The sequence below is a fragment of the Malurus melanocephalus genome, unplaced genomic scaffold (assembly GCF_030028575.1).
Source record: "Malurus melanocephalus ecotype Western Australia unplaced genomic scaffold, MMel_1.1 scaffold_254, whole genome shotgun sequence".
NCBI lineage: Eukaryota > Metazoa > Chordata > Aves > Passeriformes > Maluridae > Malurus > Malurus melanocephalus.
In genome coordinates this window covers 805,548-825,142 of record NW_026623486.1, presented here as the reverse complement: position 1 = coordinate 825,142, position 19,595 = coordinate 805,548, and the positions used below count along the sequence as shown (strand labels likewise).

At 37.6% G+C, this 19,595-nt stretch overlaps 2 protein-coding genes across 4 annotated transcripts in view; one reads left to right on the top strand and one right to left on the bottom strand.

Annotated features, from left to right (window-relative positions):
- Positions 1-19,570, bottom strand: part of ITFG1 (integrin alpha FG-GAP repeat containing 1) — a 70,414-nt gene extending 50,844 nt beyond the window's left edge. Inside the window, exons 1-6 of the mRNA XM_057375671.1 lie at positions 19,356-19,570; positions 15,905-15,977; positions 14,337-14,482; positions 13,099-13,156; positions 12,419-12,493; positions 9,787-9,881 (exon numbers count right to left, since the gene is read on the bottom strand). Coding sequence (XP_057231654.1) covers positions 9,787-9,881; positions 12,419-12,493; positions 13,099-13,156; positions 14,337-14,482; positions 15,905-15,977; positions 19,356-19,557 — 649 coding nt within the window. The 5' untranslated portion in view covers positions 19,558-19,570. The remainder of the gene's footprint in view (positions 1-9,786; positions 9,882-12,418; positions 12,494-13,098; positions 13,157-14,336; positions 14,483-15,904; positions 15,978-19,355) is intronic.
- The window catches only part of PHKB (phosphorylase kinase regulatory subunit beta), a 198,366-nt gene that overhangs the window by 113,173 nt on the left and 65,598 nt on the right, over positions 1-19,595 (top strand). The window lies entirely within an intron of this gene.

Genomic DNA, 19,595 nt, shown 5'->3' with positions numbered 1-19,595 from the left:
AAGACAATTGGATTCAGCAATGTTCCTGTTTTGCACTGAACTCTCCCCCTCAAACCAGCTTCTCTAAAGTCAGTAAATTACTTGTGCACTCTGCTCCTCTCCATGTACTCCTCCGTCTCCTTTTTCCTGAATCCARGCACACAACATTACACAGAACAAATGGAACCAACACAGCAGAGCAGTTCCAAGGCTGCTGTAATATCACACTGCACTGGCAAAATGCAAAGGCAGGCAAAGAGAGCAGATAATCTTCTAAAAATAGTGTAGAGGAGCTGGTGCCAGGCTGCTCCTACATTAAAGAAACAAGCTGTGATTTCCCACAGGACAACTTAATACAGGTACAGCAACACCACCTCTAGTTCTAGAGCCCTCTGAACCAATTCCACTGGCACCTTATTGCCAATTGTCCTCCTTTTTATCCTTAAGTCTTCTTAGAAGCTACATGTTTGAAATGCTCACGCATGATTCTGGGATTAAACCCTCTTGCACTGAAATCAAATCAAATCGTTAATATTTACAAGTAGTTTYCCATTTGATCAAGAAAGTCAGAGATTTCAAACCAACCAAAACAAGAGCATTTCTTTGAAACAGCAGTATAAAAAGGTAATGCAATTTAGACACCCCAAATAACTATTCAGAAATGCGTGTAGCTCAGAATTACAAGTGTTTTCTCCCAAGTTTGTAAGAAATGTGTAAGAAAAATCAAGTYCTGTCTGGAGCATGTTCTTAGACCAGTTAATTCCCTAATGTTACTTTCAACCTAYCTTACTTTAGCATTCTTCTGGTTTGATTATGTAAGTTTTTGACTCTAAGAGCATCTTGGAGAGGAAACAAGTAAGAATCTGTGCAATTTATAAATATCTAACAGGCATAGCAAAGAATCCTTGTAAGCATCTCCTTTCCAAAGGAATGGTGCCCATGACAGATACCTCCCACCTCACTGCTACTGTTCTCTGTGTCTATTACTAAAYTCTTAAATATATAAGAGCTGCAGGAGAACAGATGGAGCCAACAAATGCATTAATGTCTGTATGACCAGTACTGGGGTTACACAGCAAAGACATATACATAGTTCTTTTCCATACTTTTAATATTACAATACACTAACCATGCTGAAARCTGCAACACTGCTGTTTTGCTTGTGGCTATATCAAGAAAACTCAACCTCTTTTTCCTACAAGGAGTGCCTATCATATTACATACGAACAGAAAAAGTCACTTGTCTAAAGATATGATGCACACTGCTTTTGGAAAGCAGTTCAGGTTGCAATTTCAGCTGTAAGAAACAAATTCTATTCCATAAAGATCTCTAAGTTTAAAAAGCACAAAGTATAGAAGGCTGTTCAAATTCTTATGAACTTAACAACGGCACAGCAAGAGGTATTTCCAACCTGAGRTTATTAAATCAACTAATCAGGAGCTCAACAAGCAAGTATTTACAGAATACAAAGGTGATGGTTTCACTAGACAGCAGTACATGAAAGGATGCTAAAAACAAGAAGCAAGGGGATACCTTTAACTGCCCTATGGTAATTGTAGCTTCTGTAGAMATACAAATGGAAATATGAAACAGGAAGAGGAAAAAATCAAAATTAAAAATTCAGCTTGGCCACTKTCCTGCTGCTGCCAGACAAAGAATATTGAGCGAGCTGGATGGACCCCTAGACTTAGCCTGCAGAGCATTTCTTGCATTCCTAATTCATGACATGATGTAGCAAAGACATGGAAAGTACTCAATAGTTGGGATGGGGGAAGATCTCAATGTCAGATTCAGGCAGATTTCCCTAGATGCAGCACCTACAGCCTAAGTGAATGGGTAGAAGGAAAAAAAAACAGTACTGCCTGAGAGGAAACCTTGGTCTTAAACAAATGCAAAGMGAAGTGTGTTCACATTTAAATGCACTTTCCTATTTTGGATTTAACAGCCAGTGATTAGCATAAAAACAACGTAAGTAATAGGAATATTCATCAACAAAATTCAACAGCCTGGGAATATGATAAGGAAGCATGGAGATTACCCAGCATTTTAGAYCTACAGTACTGAAAATCAACCTAAATATATACCAAACACTTAATACAGAAAGTATCTGATAATGCTGTAACACAAAACCACTGCGTATTAGCATTTTACTCACAATATTCCCTAAAAAGTGAGTTGGTGAGCGAATTTGGCTATAATTTAATTTAACTGGCTTAGTGATAAGATGCAGCTATCCAAGCTCTGCTACATATAGTTAATATAYATGGAAAAACACTGAATTCAGCAGTCATTCTTACAAAAAAATGAAAGAGATTATTAGAATGTATATTTCTGCCYGTAAAAAGGAAGCTGTTCCAAGTACTGTATTCCAAGCTCCAGTAACCTAAAGCTTGTTATAGAGGAACCACAGCACCTCCATCCATCTTTATTCGATAGGATCAGGGAATTTTCACATTGTATCAACATATGGCCCACTGAAGACTGAAAAATTTCCCCCGAAAGCTACATAAAACTTGACCAGCCAGACTGCACTGAGTTTATTTAATGCCTTTAGATCTATCCTGTATCAATGTCCAAGTATTCCAGATACAGCCACAAACCTAAAATGGTAATTTGAACACAGCACACCCCCTCCTGGGCAAGCTACATCTCTGGCAATGTTTATGCAATAAAACTAAAGGAGCTTTACCTAACTACACTGGCCCATCTCAGGCACCATGAGCACAGCATTTGTGCCATGGGGCTCAGAAACCAGAGACCTGCCCTAAAGATAATCAGCTTCTGAGAACCCAGGGCCTCAAGAAAAGCATCCAAACTGATGCAAGGGCAGGAGCACCTCCCTTGTGGAGATGGGCTGGGACTTGGAACATGTTTCTGAAACCTGTTTCAAATTGTCTAGTTTTGATGAAACTTTTAATCAAAACAATAAATTAAACAGATACCATCAAACTCACCCTACTTCCATTAATATCACTTAGTAGAACTAGAAATTGCAATAAAACATAACTTTACAGAACATGGTCCAGGTTCTCTTCTGATTATCCTTGTTATTTTCTGTCACTTTTGAGTGTTATAAAAAATGGTACTATTTTTAGATGGAGCATTCATTTCACTAATGACTGATTTGACCTTTCTGTTTAATGTCAGAGGGCTTTATTTCAGAATAAAAACCCTCAGTATCTGACTGTCTTAAGAAGCCACGAGGGTACGAGCAACATGAAGTTACTGCTTGATTTCACATTTACTTCAGAAGTTTAAGTTAATAAAAGGAGGGGGGTAAAGTGCCTTTATTATAAACACGATCACCACGTACAAGGCAGTACCCAATCAGAACACATGTGTGCACTCTAAACATGCCTAAAAGTGTTGGCATTAATGTGGACGTACAGGTTTGTCTGTGCATATTCTCTAACCAAAACTTACTTTTGGAGACAAATGTGCCAGCTTGTATCTATAGGTAAACAATGTGCTGAATTAAACATCTCTGCTTTGCAGCATGGTGACAGAGCAGTAATGTAACAACTRTATCAAAACCATCAAATGCCATAAAACCCAAGGCAAAGTAAGAGGTAACTTTCCTCTAATTACATTTCAGACTGAACACTGGTAGGGAAAAAAAGTATTTAAAATCAAAATTTAAAACACCATTTACAATTTTTTTAGTTATAATGACACAGCTTTAGCTGCAGAATATTTCTAGTATACACAAACTTACTTTTATACAAAAATGTTAGATATAGTCARTTGTATTTCTTTACTACATGGAAACAGAAACCAAAATCTTAAACATTTCATGCCTCTGTTCGTAAGATTTTCATTCAGGTAGAGAAACCCTCTACATGCGGTGTTCAGATGTGTCAAGCTGGCATCAGTACTGTCCCAGAGCAAATGGAATAATCTACTGCTTGGCTGTGTGTTTTAGCTTTTACAACACAGACAAGAGTACAAGTACCAAGGATAAGGAGCTTGCAGTCCACTTGCAATGAAATTTTGGTGTTAGTTACATGAAACAGTAACTTCCTTCTCTGACAATCTYCAGTGATACAAAAGGACTTCCTATGTTCCAAACAAGCTAATTCGTGTGGGTAAATTTTTAAGAAATATGCTTATTAGAAGAGATTGTAAATTTATTCTGTTCTAATGGGTCTTTCACAATTTATTAAGTATTTCCTGGAACTGTTTAGTAAAACAAGTGATAAACAATGATAAACAACATAACTAGAACTAAAGTCCCTTTCATTATTAAAAATTACTACAGAAGGAATTAATATACTTTAATTTAAAATATTTTGCTTAACTGGAGAATTTTACTTTATAAAATTTAGATTTATAAAATTAGATTTATGCTTTAGATTTATGCTTCTGAATACACAGAACAGGTGGGACTGTYCTTTTGGTTTTTAGCACTTCAAACATAAGCTTTCAGACAGAAAGTRCTCTGTTCTCTGAATAAGGGCAACAACATTGTTTCAAGGAACAGAAAATGACAACTCTCAAGAGTGCTTTCAGAACCCATTTTCACAGTCATGTTTTCTCAACAAAATGCTATTTGGGGCAGCATCAATTTACTTCTCACATGTATTAAGTTATTGATTCCCATAAAGAGATAATATGATAACTCCCTGGTGTATATAATGATATCAATATATAATTAAAAATTGCAAAAGGAATAGCTTTTGAGACACTTCATAATGGCAATTTAAAACTGCTAAGCAGACAGTGGAGATTCTGGGCTCTTTCAGGAAGATTAGGAAAAAGAAGTYAAAGCCAAAGATCTCCACCCACCCTTCGATTCTCTTTGTAAGGAAAGCCATGACTAAGAGAAGCCATTGGCAAAAGCAGCCCAGTCCCAGCAGCATCAGGAGATGCAGCGAATTCCAACTCTGGTTTGATTTYATGAGCAGGAGCTTTCTGTGGTATTGAACACTGTGAAGGAACAAGTGCAGGAATTGGGGTGACAGGAGATCAAATCATCCAGAGTGTTTTTAATTTGAGATAACAAACATGTAAACAGTAGAAGTAATGATAAACAAACARAACTTTACAGACCAAAGTCCTCTGAAATATATATCGTGCCTATGTTATGATACCTTTCTTGCCTCCCTTATTTGCTGTGAACTCAGAGATAAGGTTTGTTATCAGAGCTAAAACAGTTAGGAAATTTTTTAAAATGAAACTGTTCAATGAATGACACAGTGACATGGCTTGACTGAACATTTGCTCTGGGAGGAATGCAAGGGAGGAGGCAAAACCAGAGAGGACAATTTGACTKCAAATATATACACACAACCCCCACACCCCACCCAAATCTTAAAATGCCATTAAATACTTTGTTTGCCAGTTATTTTAATATCGAATAAATGCAGTTCTACTGAAGAAAATAGGCTTTGCTGGCAATATGAACCGCAGGGATGCTGCCAGCTTCCATGAAGAGGAAATTCACTGAAAATATGACCAGAGAATCTCACATCAAGCATTACAGTATTTTCAGAATCCAGGTTTAAATGACTACAACAGAAATATCACCTGTGATTTGAGTGATTGGTTTTCAAGAAGAAAAATATCTACATTTACACATTTAAACTAAGAAGTGGGAATCRAAAAGAAAACACATTGTGAACGTTCTGGTACATTAGGTTTCTAAATTCCCAAAGCAAAACAACATAAGAAAATTAACCACCAGAAATCAGTAAGGAGACTAGCAATTAGCTTACAGCAAGCTGTTTCTGACTAATGATTTTTCCACTTTAGTTTTCCCAAAACCAAATTTATGATTTTTGCTTCATTTTATATAAACAGCTCCAGAAATATATCCCGTTATACACAACACGTACTAATGTTCAAAAGAAGATCAGTTGTAAAACCAGCATTTCCAAACCGTGGAATCACATAACCAAGCGACACACAGAGTATTTAATACATMAGCTATTCTTCATAGTATTCAAGGATACATTGACACATGTACAGTATGAAGTTACAGTGTGATTCACAGTCCAAGGCAGCTTGTTTCATGCATTTGAGTACTTTAAAAGTACTTGTAGGGCCTGATTTCTTGGTAGAAGACCTACGATTTTGAATGTGAACAAATTTATGGTTTAATAATCCTGTTTTTTTTCCCTCCATGTAATTAGAAACTATATTTTTGGCTTAGAAAGACAGCATTAGCCCTAAGTGAACATCTGACATTTTAGGATGATGACAATGAAAGCAATGAAATTGGTTAATTAGGAAAAAAAAAAAAAAAAAAAAGACAGAACAAAATAATCACTATCCTAAAAGTTTCAACTGTGACATTTTTAAGACAGGCCTCTTACTTGAGGATCCTGCTCTGGAAATGCTCACTGGGACTGTCTGCTTTACAGAATACACCCGATGTTAGTACCTGTTCACACAAGCCTCTTATTATGATATTCAAGATCATTTTCCTAAGCCAGCTGTTAAAAAGAACTAATGACAAGTGTGAGTATGAATTACTGGACACCCAGTCCCTATTTTAACAATGGCCACCACATTTGCTCGTGATCCTGCAGCCCATCTCAGTGCATGTAGTGACAGTGATGGAGGCTACTTGGCCAGACCATTTCCAGACATTCCTTCCCAGATCAGCCACTCTGTGAACCAGATACTCCTCCCTGGAGCAACACATGCTTAATATGCTTGCAGAAGGCACTTGAAAATTTTGTATTTAGMTTATCCATAAAGCACRTACAGACCCTTTGGTAAAGGTTTTATACTGCGAATTTTTGCATGGTTTTAATGAAATTCCTGAACTCAGAATTACTTACTGAATTAATAATTATAGGGAGCTGAGACTTCTCCTTGAGGATGCTTTCTTTAAAAACAGCAGCAGCATTACCCTCTGAAACAGCCCAGTTTATCTCTCACCAAGAAAGATTAGTATTATCTTTGTTGTGGTTAGAGGATTTTTGGATTATAAAATCCTTACACTGTTAGCCTTTCATGAAGCACTGTTAGGGATTAAACACATCTTTATGAGCAAGTTCTCCTATAATGAAATCATAACAATTCAACTTCATTTCACCCAGAGCAGGAGAAGCGTGGCAATTAAAAGCTCCGTTCTGAGTGTTTAATATCAGCAGGTTGAAAGGGGGATAGGCAATAAACTAGCAAAAAGCTTCCCAGCCCAGAAAGGATTTTTTTTTTTTATGTCAAGCACACTTTAAATCTCCTAAGCTGTTTATAATGATAGWGTTGCCAAAAATAGCCCAGCTAAAAATCATCAAATTGGCTGCATCTGTTACAGAATACAAAGACCCCCAAACAGTGCAGAATATTAGAAAAACCTTCGAAAAAACTGCAAAAAACCCACCAAGTAAAATGGCATGCCCTAGTAATTTATTTGTAAACAAAAATCACTGCATCCATTTTAGCTGCAACTATATGTTCATGAATAGTAGCATTGCCTGTGAGTAAACAGCTTGAATTTTTCAGCCCAAAAGTCCCASAGTAGCATTAAATACCACGATTATCAAGTGTTTTGGACCACATGATTTCAGCAGGCAGATATTCTCCTGCATCTTGTCAATGCCTCCCTTTAAATTAATACAATTCTAATGTGCACCAGGCCCTGTTCTTAATGAGGCTTTGTTCCAACTCCAGAATGGCTGTGTGGGTGAACACTGAGTCACAGGAGCCTCTCCTCCTCCCCAGCTCTCGGTGAGCCAAGCAGCACCAGGCTCCATGGAAAACACCCAGCTTGTGGGCACACTGGTAACCCAGCAGTGCCTCTGCCTGCCTGCCTGAGCACATTTACCATCACAGTCCCACCACTACTGCACAAACACTTACAGGTTTTGTTGTTTTGCCCTTTTTCCCCTTAATTTCTATCACCTGACTACCTGGATGACTACTTATGAGTCACTTGCCCAGCTCTSTACACTCACACAAATTAGAGCAGACATGGTGAGAACACTGCACAGGTATTTTTTGGAAGAGGCACAGTGAGACTCAAGGTACAATTTCACGCTTAGTTAAAGGCAGGCTACAACTGCTGCTACTAAAAGAGGAGTCAACCTTTTCCCTGTGCTCACATTGGCTCTGACAATCCTGCATGGTGAGCTGGATCAACTTAATAACTCCACTGAAAATGAACTGTGTTCCTCAGCAGCACCAGTTCCAAGTAGTGACTAGAGCTGGTGTCAGGGAACTGCCATAAATGTGCAGGCAGGACCAGATGATTGGTGACTTTTCATTTTGGCAGRAAGCACTCTTGGAAAAACACATCAGTCATGAAATATCAGATATACTGATACTAKTTTTCAGCAACATATGTCTTATTCYCAGTTAGTCCCATCTTCATAGGGACAGTAAAAAAAATTACCATTCCCATCTTAGAAGCAAAACATTACTTTAAACAATAATAATACCTTAACGTYTTCTCCAGTTTTCTTGTCAGAAAGAATTATTTTCCTTACAATKTTCCCCAGGTTCCTGTAACATAACACTTCCCACAGCACTATACATAACACTGTAACGTAGTACCTCAGCCTGAGGTGCCACAGCCTTACTGCTACAAGCAAGTAAAAGTCAGGATCTTTATGGGAAGAGCTTCACAGGAGCTTCTACTCACATCTCAAGATATAAAAATAGATATGAATCTATAAAAGCTCCCAGCACTACCCACACAAAGATCCTGACTTTCATTTCTATTTAATGGAGGAGCTTCCACATCTCAGTGGCATTAACCAGAAAGCTAGGAACATTTTTTAGTCTGGCAGCTCTCAAATAATTGATCAGTGACTGATCAATGTGAGAAACTTTAATTTCATACCTCTATTCATCTTTGAGTTTAGATTTCAATGTACTCAACTTAAAATACAACCTGGAATACTCATCTATGCTGCTTATGCCACTAGAACAAAATTCCAAAAGGCTTCTAGAGCTAAGTGTGTTAGAGCTGTTTATTACATGACACTGATTATGGTAAGCAACCATATATTTAATTTTCCAGTTGGAATTTCCATTTGACAGCTTCACACAGCAATATGACAGAACCGAATATTGTTTGACTGCATGCTAAAGCAATTAASTTAATCCCCAACATTTATAAGCATCTTAATTAAATTTATGGACTCATTCCTATGCAACTAAACAGGAAAACGAGAAGCTCTCTTTCCAAAAATTACCATATATGAATTGATGCACATTGCACATCTAGCAGAAGATAAAGTACTGCAGAATCAATTTAGTGTGTGAAGAAATTAAGTTCAGCATTTAATATTTAAATGTGTTTGCAACTATGAGCCAGGTATGTAACTGTTAAACATATTCATCCTGGTAACTGAATTAACRTTGACAAAATACCCCAAACAAAGGAAGAATACAGTTAATTCTGTCAGTGCTAGAACTACAACAAAACAGGATGAAGTCATAATGAAATCATTAAAAAAAAATTAAGTTCAGTCTTAGAAACCTTCTGTTGAATCAAACTATCAAACTATTTTCAGACTGAAGATGAAGAAACTGCAGCCCTGATGCATTTGCCATCTGAATACTTGAGTACAGCATTGTGAAAAGYAGAAAACAACATTTTAATGGAGAACACAACATCATTCAGAACAAGCATTAGTTACGATTATCAGCAAGAAGTAGAAAATGCTATTAGGATATTTATTTTGAAAGTTGTTTCTTAAAACCCAGAATTTTCAAATTGTAGATATTAAGTCATTTAAAAACCCAAATCAGAAGTAGCAAATCATACAATTAGTGAAGGAAGTTGAAACACATTACATTGTATACTCAGTGATAATTATTTTAGGATAGTATCTAACATTTTGGTGACTTACCAGCAGTGAAGTCATTATTTAAATCTATGAAGGCATGAGAGTGTGGTATATACATTTTACTTTGAGTTTCCAATGCAGGATGCCATGACAAGTTCCTACAGACAAGAATAAAAGGCAATACATTTTATCAATGTGTAGGAACTGTTAATCAAGGTAATGTAGCTTAAAAGAACTGTGAAACTTTAAATAAAATTGGCCAGAAAGCATGCTGTCCTAATGCWAAGATAAAATTACTACTTAGCTTACCATACACTAAGTAACTCAAGTAATTGCTTGAAAGCTTCTGTGAAGGATGATTCATAGCACAGGGGCTTCAGTTCCATTTTATTAACTTGTTAAAGCAACTTTTTTTTTTTTTTCCACAGAAAAGTATCACTACCAGCAAAGTTATAGTTAGTACCAAGGCTACGACTGTACTACAAATCCTAAGACACTGATCCCTGTTGGTCCCAGTTTCTCAAGCATCTTTACTTCTGGAAGTACTTCTGGAATCTACTTTCTGATTAATAAACATGAGCAGAAGGGAGTACATGCTGATAGAGSAGCTCATGCCTGCTGCATGTAAATACACTTTATTTCAAATCACTTAAAAAATCAGCACATGAATTAAAGTCTCCCGTTATGATGGACTACTACCTAATTATGTAATTTCCCAAGCAGGTGATACTTTTATTTATTTATTTATAAATATACATGCCCTGCTGGTTTCTGTTCTAAAAATGGCTGAACTTCCACCAAACCTCCTTATTAGCAGTGATTTGAAGTGCAACAAATCTTTCAAAAGTCACAGCGGATGAATCATTGGGTATGTGACTTTCAGAACCCTCAGCCAAAACACTCAGGAAAATGTCAATGTGTGCTATACAACAGCAGACACAAAAATTACTACTACTAGTCTGGAATTACTTCATTTATTCCAGTGCCATTACATACATATTACTGAAGTCCACATCTTCCATGACTAATTTTATGAAAAAAAAAAGAAATAATATTCTGATTACTCCCCAGAGATCATCACGAAGTCTTAGAAATATTAAAATATATCACTTAATCTTAAAGAAATAATTAAAYACTTTCTCTAGATTTTTCTATGCATTGTCTTGAAGATTGCCAATGAAATTAATCATACAGCTCTAGAATAAATCTTAAAACATTTTAGATTAAAATAGAAAARTGCTTTTCCAAGCTGATGACAAAGCTGTTTTCCATGAACAAGACATGGCTTATGCTGTTACCTATAGCACTCTGTCTTATTTTGAGCTATGATGAGTAACYTTATTTGTATCTTGATGCTCCTGAAAGAATTTCAACAAAATAAAACAAATCTYTCCCACTTTTCCGTATCTTCAAAAGCTCATACAATTTATTTTATATATACTCATTGCAAAGTGTTCAGAAATATTCCTGTGAATCTGAAATTTGTTCCATGTGCCACCAGTACAAATATGGTGATAAAATTCAAGTTGGGATTAATGAACAAAACCACATTGCCAAGAAGGGCATAGTTTCCACTGACACATTTAAATGCTATTTACCCTAGGAAAGGAAAAGAGCTAGTTAGAACAACAGGTATAGGGTTTTTTTTATTTTCAAATGACAGACTTAAAGTTCTTTGGCATCCTGCCCAAAATTAAAGACATTGCTACTCTATAGTTTTTGGTACAGACTGGTTCTTCTGAGCCAGYAGATACAATCTTTTGTTACACTTTGATTTCATCATGCATATCGAAAACACTTCAAAATAATCCCTAAATGTTAAACATTTAAGTATGCCTTTATTTTTATTCCACTATTTGATAACTGCTCCCATTCTAGACATTTCAGGCCTGGCAGAAATTTCAATAATGAAACTTAGTCCCCTGTGCTGCAACCTCATCTCACAAGACTTCAGTACAATTCTATCTGCCCAAGAGTGGCCTGAGGCACTCCGTAACACAAAGGCTGTGAAACACAGAACATCATTGGCATGCACAATTGTGCTGCTACTTAGTCACCTCTGCTTCATGTCATTTCATGCATCTCTTCCCTGTATTTTTCTTAATGTATATATAGCTTAATGATCTTACCTCCTGCACTTCCTGTGCTTTTGATTTCCTATGGTATACAACCTTCTCATCACAAAAAAAAACTTCCCGATAAAAGAAAGCTTTATTAACCTCAAACACTCGCATATTTTTTGCATATTCTTTTGCCATCCCTTTAATTTTAAGACCTGTTTCAGTATTCTGATACAGTAATTCTCGCATCATCAACTTGTCACTTCACCTATTAGACTGAAAGCAGCTTTKGTACAGCACAAGTTCTAGAACACAGCTTATAATACTAAATATCAAAAGTGTACTAAACAAATGAGACTATAATCTCTCGGAACTAATTGTTCCAAGAAACAGTTTTACTATTTCTGATGTCAAATATCAGGTTTTCTCAGCTCTCACAGAATGTCTACTTCCCCTATAAAATAACACTTTAAAGGTCAGATACAGAATGTCACTGCATATTTGAAGATACATGGAAAGAAAGAAGATTCCCATTTGCACAGCTGAGTCAAACAGGAATCTTACACTTTAAAGGGAAGTAGATGCACAATGCCCAAGTTCCCAAAGCCATGCTGCCCCTCGAGCCCCCAGCTTACCCGCCGATCAGGATCTGTGGCTTACTCGAATCACTTGTGACACCAAACACATCAGGAATCAGGTCTCCATTAAAGCTGAAAATGGAAAACAGTGCCAGCACCACCTCAGTCACTACAGGAGTTCAAACCACCTGCTCTTAGACTAATCTGTACTTGGTTAGCGTATTCCCAGCAAGCCATGAAGAACTCTCAGCTGGGAGTCCACTCTGAATTCTGGCTCGTGTCTCAGTTGCTGGTAGCAGTAAAGGCCCAGTATTTCACACTCTGCCTGGGCTTTGGCTTTCTAGATCTAATTCCACCCCACTTTTGTTCGGCATTTCACACAGAGGCAAGCACATTGTGAAAGGGATATTTGCTCGTTCTGGTAAGCCAGCAAGGTTTTTCTTTTACAAAATTCACTGAAAAATGAATGGCTTTTTTTTCTGAATAACTCCGAGTACTGAAATTAAAGAAATTAAAAGATCATGTAGTTACTATTGCCAAGATAATATAACATACAAGACTTGTAAAGATAACTATTTTCGTTCATCATCTTTTGTTAGATCAGTTGACATTACACAGACCACCCTGTTCTTAAAAGATAAAGAGCATGTGTTTCAAATTCTAGTATTAAAATATATTTAAGTTGCTCTTAGTCACCATTATAAATGTGGTTTCCTAAAAAAGTAGGTCATACTTACTCCATTACTAGAGGCTCATCATGAAAAGTCTTATTTAACATAGTTTTATGGTTAAGATCTGAAAACAGAAAACATTAACTTGATTCAGTTACCAATATATTGACATTTGCATTTTCAACTAAGACATAATTCTTCTATTCATTTAAAACCATCAGTTTTATGAGAAAAAAAAGGTATCATTTAATATAATCTACTAAATGTCTTCCTGAAATTTTGCAGGAAAGGTGAATTACAGTTAAGATACTGAAAGATTTTTTTCCTCTCCACTAAACTCCTCAACAAATTATTCTAAGTTATCAGTTATTATTCTAGTTATTAGTTCTAAAACTAATTAGATCTTAGTAAAATCTTTTTCTGTGTATGACTGCAATCACACAGATACAGGAAATCTGAAACAGCTGGGATGAAGACAGGCTAAAATTTCACATCATATATTAGACTCCTGTTTAATGTTTGTCACTGTGAAAAACAATCTTAATTACATACACTGAGTATTTAAAATAAGCATTAAAGGTAGACTTTCTAAATGGGAACTAAGGACTAAATTCCAATCAGKTTATCACCTTAGACTTCACTTTCACTTATAATCCATACACTTTGCTAGATTATTCCCATTTCTCTCCTCTCTCCATAATGTTTCTCTTCATAATTTCTACATTTCATACAACAGTCCCCTCCTATTGACCTGTTTGTCACACTTCTATTACCCAAGGAGGCACCCCATACCTTCCCAGTAGGCTCACTACATACCAACCACAGCCCGAATTTTTAACCTCTGAATGCTCTTCCAGGCCCCATATGGTCATTTGCACTTCCCCCAACATTTGTTTTTTTCAGAAACAAGATAGCATAACTTAACCCAAGTCCTCCACACAAAGTTCTCTATGCATTTTAAAYTGAAGATAAATCTTTTGAGATAATCTTTGTGAAGCTGACATGCGTGATGGGAAGCCATGAGAAGCAGCTCTTCAGAAATARGTTATTGCCAAATTAGAATAATGTTCACTTACCTCTGTTGTATAATATAGTGCAAGCATTTTAGCATTGTTCTCTTTCAATAATTATTGAACAGTTTAACAGCAAGATAATACATGGGTGTGAAGCTGAATAGCTGCCAATCCCTATTTTAGTTGTAAAAACAATCACTACACTGTAAAAATGAGTTGTAACTTCCTGACATTACTTTGAATTATTAAGAAGTCTAACAATCTTATTAATAAGCAGTCTCAGCAACTCACCTAATGTTTGATTGTGTCCCCAGAAAATAACCACTGAAAGTTCATCTTTGCCATGACTTGGTGCCTGGGTAGTGAGGAGGACATCCATTTGGGAATCTCCATCATAATCTCCAGGAACTACACTGGTTATGGTGACACCGAGAGATCTGCAATTGAAAACAAAAGCCCCCACATGCAAATAATTGTAAAAAGGTGTCCATGAAAAAAGCACTTGTGTGGCCAAAGGCTTGCCCAATTCTTTCTTATTAGTTGGTCCAATACAATATTACCCTTCATCAACCTTGCTTATGATGAAGTCTTTATYGCAAAAGTATCTTGAAATCAGGCACTTGACAGGCTGTCTTTGCCTACAGAATATGACATATTAACTCTAAACTTCAGCTATCAGGCATTCTTCAGCCATATCCTGTTTGTTAATGCTATTTACACTTTATTAAATCCTTGTATTTGTTGTAGAACCAGTCCTCCAAAATGTTTCATTGGGCAGGATCTTTTGGCTGCAATCTAAGAGCAAGAATATAAAGCAACAGGAGCTGTTTAAACACCAGGAGTAAGGCACAGGTAGATTTTTTTTTTAAAGACAGTGCCATTTCCTCCTATCCTCTGGCAGGTCTTACCACTCCTCCCTACRTTTGTTTGTTCTTTCTATCTTTTTTTATTTGGTTATCTACTCAGGCTCTGCTTTACACACACAAACACGCATCATTGTTAAGGATTAAACACAGATCATTTCTAATGCATTAAACAAATTAGTTCCTTCAAAGACAGAAGGAAACAAGGAAAAACAGAAACATGTAGAATASAGAAGATGAAGCTGAGCTATAAAAGCAATTTAACTTTTCATAAATATAATACTATTGGTAAGTATTATTCATAAGCAAAAACCATAACAGTATTATAGGATATTGAATCTAGACATATATATGCTCATAAACAGATTGGTTTACATTTACTAAAAATTGAAGATTTTTTTAAAGGCCACGTGTAAACTTCAGAAAGGAACAGATCTCTACACAGAAATACCAGAACATCATTCTTCATATCTTTTCTAAACCAAATGATATTGGCTGGATTCCATTAGTAACTACAGCAATCGCACAAATTTCTCTGAAAACATGTCTTGGGATTGAGACTAAATCTACCCACGACAAAGACCTATGTATGATATCAAATGATAGTTTGCTTCACTAGGAAATAAAATCCTGAAGAGCCAAATCAACTGCAAAAGTATTTCAATATATGGGTATTTTAAATACTAATTTGAGGACAATACACAAACCAAAGACATTTCATAAGGGGTGGGAAGTCACACTTATTAATTAACAACATGAATGACAAAACTCRTCTCAACAAATTCTGTCAACAAAATCAAAACAAAACAATTAAAAAAAATGTATCAAGAAATTAAACAGGAAACTGATCAAAGAACTAGAGTTCTAAGGGCAAGCTGAACAACAAGTCAACCAGGTAACACCAGCACAATTTGGGTCATGTTCCCAATGAGAGAAGAGAAGCACTTTGAATGAAAACAGCCTTGCACTGGTTCAGTAYTGAATATCCATACTCACTTCATCGGTAGCTTAACACGGGGTTTAAAGTAGGGCTCCTTCTGGTCAGCCAAAAAGATAACCAACTCATTTCCTGCCAAAGTAAGGGAGACCATGAGCAACAGAGGAAGACTAGAAATGCCTTATAAACAAACCCAACATTTAAACAGCTGWGCTACAAATAACCATTCCCCACACCAGCAAAAACTTTGAAAGACGTCCCATACCACTACTTCCTCCTCATTCAAAAGGAAGCTAAAAGAGCACTTCTTCAACACAAAGTAAAGCCAGTTACATCTCAAAGGACTGTTAGTATCAAGAATCTCCTTTGGGGGTTTGGTGTTAAAACTTTCTTTTATTTTTATCACATCACCCAAAATAAAAATTTCTGTAAAGAGTTAAGAAATATTACACATGGAAAAGTAGTAGGCACCAGTTCCACAAAAYTAATTAGAGCTTAAAAGTTAACTCAAATTAATTCTTTTAATATTATCTCTSACATACAGRACCTGATACTGCTTTCCCATGTCARCTGCCAAAAGCACTATAAAGGAAACTCAGAAGTTACTTGGTTCCTAGCAGCATTTCCTCATTTAGAGGCAATGATACAAGCATCATTCATTTCATTATTTCAGGACAATCTAAATATAAGCCATTATTTTATGTTGCAGAAATAACTGAAACTGAGGGAAGAAAAAGAAGAATTTTAACCTCAATAATGAAATAAAAATTTCAGTCAGTAAACCACAAGAAACATGCACTTACTTCTGCAAGTAAAATAATAGCTCACAGTGAAACAATTGCATTTTTTCTTTCTGTTCTTCATTCTCCAATAAATCCACCTGTAGCACAAACCCATTACCTATAGAAAAAAATAATCCTAAGGCCCCAAACTTAAGCTACCACRGTACGTTTTAAGAGCATCATTCTGTGGCAAAGTTCACAGCTGTGAAGTAGCAGAATACAAGGMTCCTTGCTATGAAACAAAAGACACCTGCCACAAACCTATTTAAGAGAAAGGGAATAGACCASCAAATGAGTAAATGAAAAGGAGCCCTTTCAGGGAGGCCAGGGGAGATCAGCACAGTCCCACCTGGCAGGTGAATGCTGCCCCAGCTGCAGCACAATTTCATGGATGAGGGAAAGGCTTGGCACGTGGCCAGGGGCAGGAGCCTGCTGGCTGCCTCAGCTTTGGGGAACACACCTGGGACTGACTGCTGCAACTTGGAATTGCYACTTCACACCACAGATTCTCACCTGCCTTTTTATTGTCTATTYGGTAAAGCAATGATGAGGATAAAGAAGCAAATGCGTATTTACACATACCAGGCTCCAAGTTAGTTGCAACACTGAGAAATGAGATCTTTTGGTCATTAAAGATAGATATATAAAATTTCAGCTCAGTGCTCATCAAGCATCAGTCAAAACAAACTAACTATGAAAAACTATTACATGAACAGGAAACAAAATTACTCTGCCACTACATCAATCCTAAATGCTGTCTGCAGTTCTGTATTCTTTTTGAGATGAGATGACAGTAAGRAAGAAAAAAGTGCATTGGAGGGTGTGAAAACACAGGAATAGCTTCCATGCAAACAACTATTATGTATATTAGAGGTCTTCAGGCTGAGTATCTGTGTGGTATGTACCAGATACATATCACACACATACACAAATATAAGAGATAAACACCACAGAAGTTTCCAATATTCCTTAATGAAATGCAGCAGGTGAACAGAGGAATGATCACTCACTGCCCTGTTCTAGCAACAGAGGCATGAAACATGATCAGGTGACAGATTGAACAAGCAACSAGCATGAGCTTCCCCACTTACCTGTTACATGCACAGACTCACAAAATAGGCAAGTGTATGCACTATTCCTTTTATTTGTATATTTTCAGTTTCAAAAAGTGACTAATCACAGAGTCCACAGGTACTTTTGAATTGGTCTTGCAAGAACCAATTGGATCTAGATTATCCCTTACATGCAGCGAGTTTACTGCTTCTTACACAGATATGAGCACAACCTGATTTCCTTTTATGCATCTGAGCATATGTCACATTACTCTCTTTCAAGTGATGTAATGCAAGATCAGAACAATAACATATATCCAGCAAAAGGGTCAAGACATCATCCCCATTTTCTTATCAAGGGTCAAGATTATTAGTACTGGGCTGCTGTACAGACCACTCTTTCTCAAAGTATAGTGTCATTTCCAACCTCATTTCATCACAGTTTGAAATTGGGTGCCATTTATTCTACTACTTAAAACTTCACTATTTAGAACTGTTCTATTTCCTTTTGTTTTGAGGGTATTCTGAAGTTACTTTTTGTCAAGACTAAAGYTGTGAAAAATAATGTTTTGAACTAGGTTATTTTGAGCTGATTGTGAAGACAGAAAGATCATGAATCTCATTTCTGAAACTTATAACTATTCACATKTTTATATGCACTCATCTGGAAGAAAAGAAAGTAAAAATTAAGTCTCTTATCATGGACATTCATTTTAAATCTAACTGTTCTTTCAGTAGATGAGCCAGTGGAGCATTTCCAGGGAACCATGCAATTCAATAGCTCAACTAGATRGGAAAGTCACTCATGCTTTACCAAAGCTACTCAGAAAAACATTTCTGAGATTGAAGGAATAATAAAGGCGAATCTGAGAATAAATTCATTATCTTAACATGCAACTTCAAGAAAGTAAAATAATCCAAGATCAAGGTCTGCAAATAACACTGACCACTGAAAAGAAGATCTGATTTGAGGTTTCCCCAAATCTAAAGCCTAAGGAGAAACTTGTGGCAGATGACAGCTGTGTGTAASAAATTTCTCTACCCTGACACTCTAACATGATGTTCAAGGTAGGATAATGTGCAATTTAGCTTCCTCCCATCTCTGTTTCCCAGAATATTATGAAAGCAAGAGCAAAAAAAAACCAATTTGTGACCATTTAAGTTGTAGGATGAAGTCTCTAACTTATCTCACAATGATAAATGCAACCTTAAAGAAAAACAMGCCCTATATGAACCCTTATTCTAGTGTAAATTGAACACATCGTATTCCACACAGGAAATACTTGGCGAGTAAAGCAAGTGTCGGTGTCATCGTGCAAACAATGTTGTGCTCACTGCGCCGGCCCTCGGCACCACAGTCCCAGGCACTCAGGCCGCGCTCGGGGAGAGAGCGAGCAGCCAGTAACACACAGATCCATAGGGATCCTAAGGATCAGCGAGCCCATCTCCAGCTCCTCGCTGGGCAGCTCGCACCGGGAGCTCCGTCCCGCAGCCCCAGAGCCGCTGTCACAGCGCTGCCGGTGCCTCCCCTCGGGGCTGTCGGGGCAGAGGGGCGGCGGCACCGGGGCTGTCCGCGGGCCCGGCTGCGCTGCGAGGGGCCGAGGAGCCCCCTCCCACCGGCTGTACCCCCAGAACCCCGGGCCCGCCGCCGGCCCTGGCCCCGGCCGCGCACTCACCGCCTCGCAGCACGAACAGGTCCGTCTGCTTGTCCGAGTTGAAGTCGCCGAAGGCCGCCAGGGTCCCGCGTGCCTCGGGCCCGAAGAGCTGAGCGGTCACATTCTGCAGGGCGCGGGCGGGCCCCGCCAGGGCCAGAAGGGCCAAGGCCAAGGCCAGGGCCAGCAGCGGGCCCAGCGGCCGGCACGGCCCGCGGGCCCCCATCGCGCACGGCCTCGCCCCGCCCGGGCTCTGACGGCAGC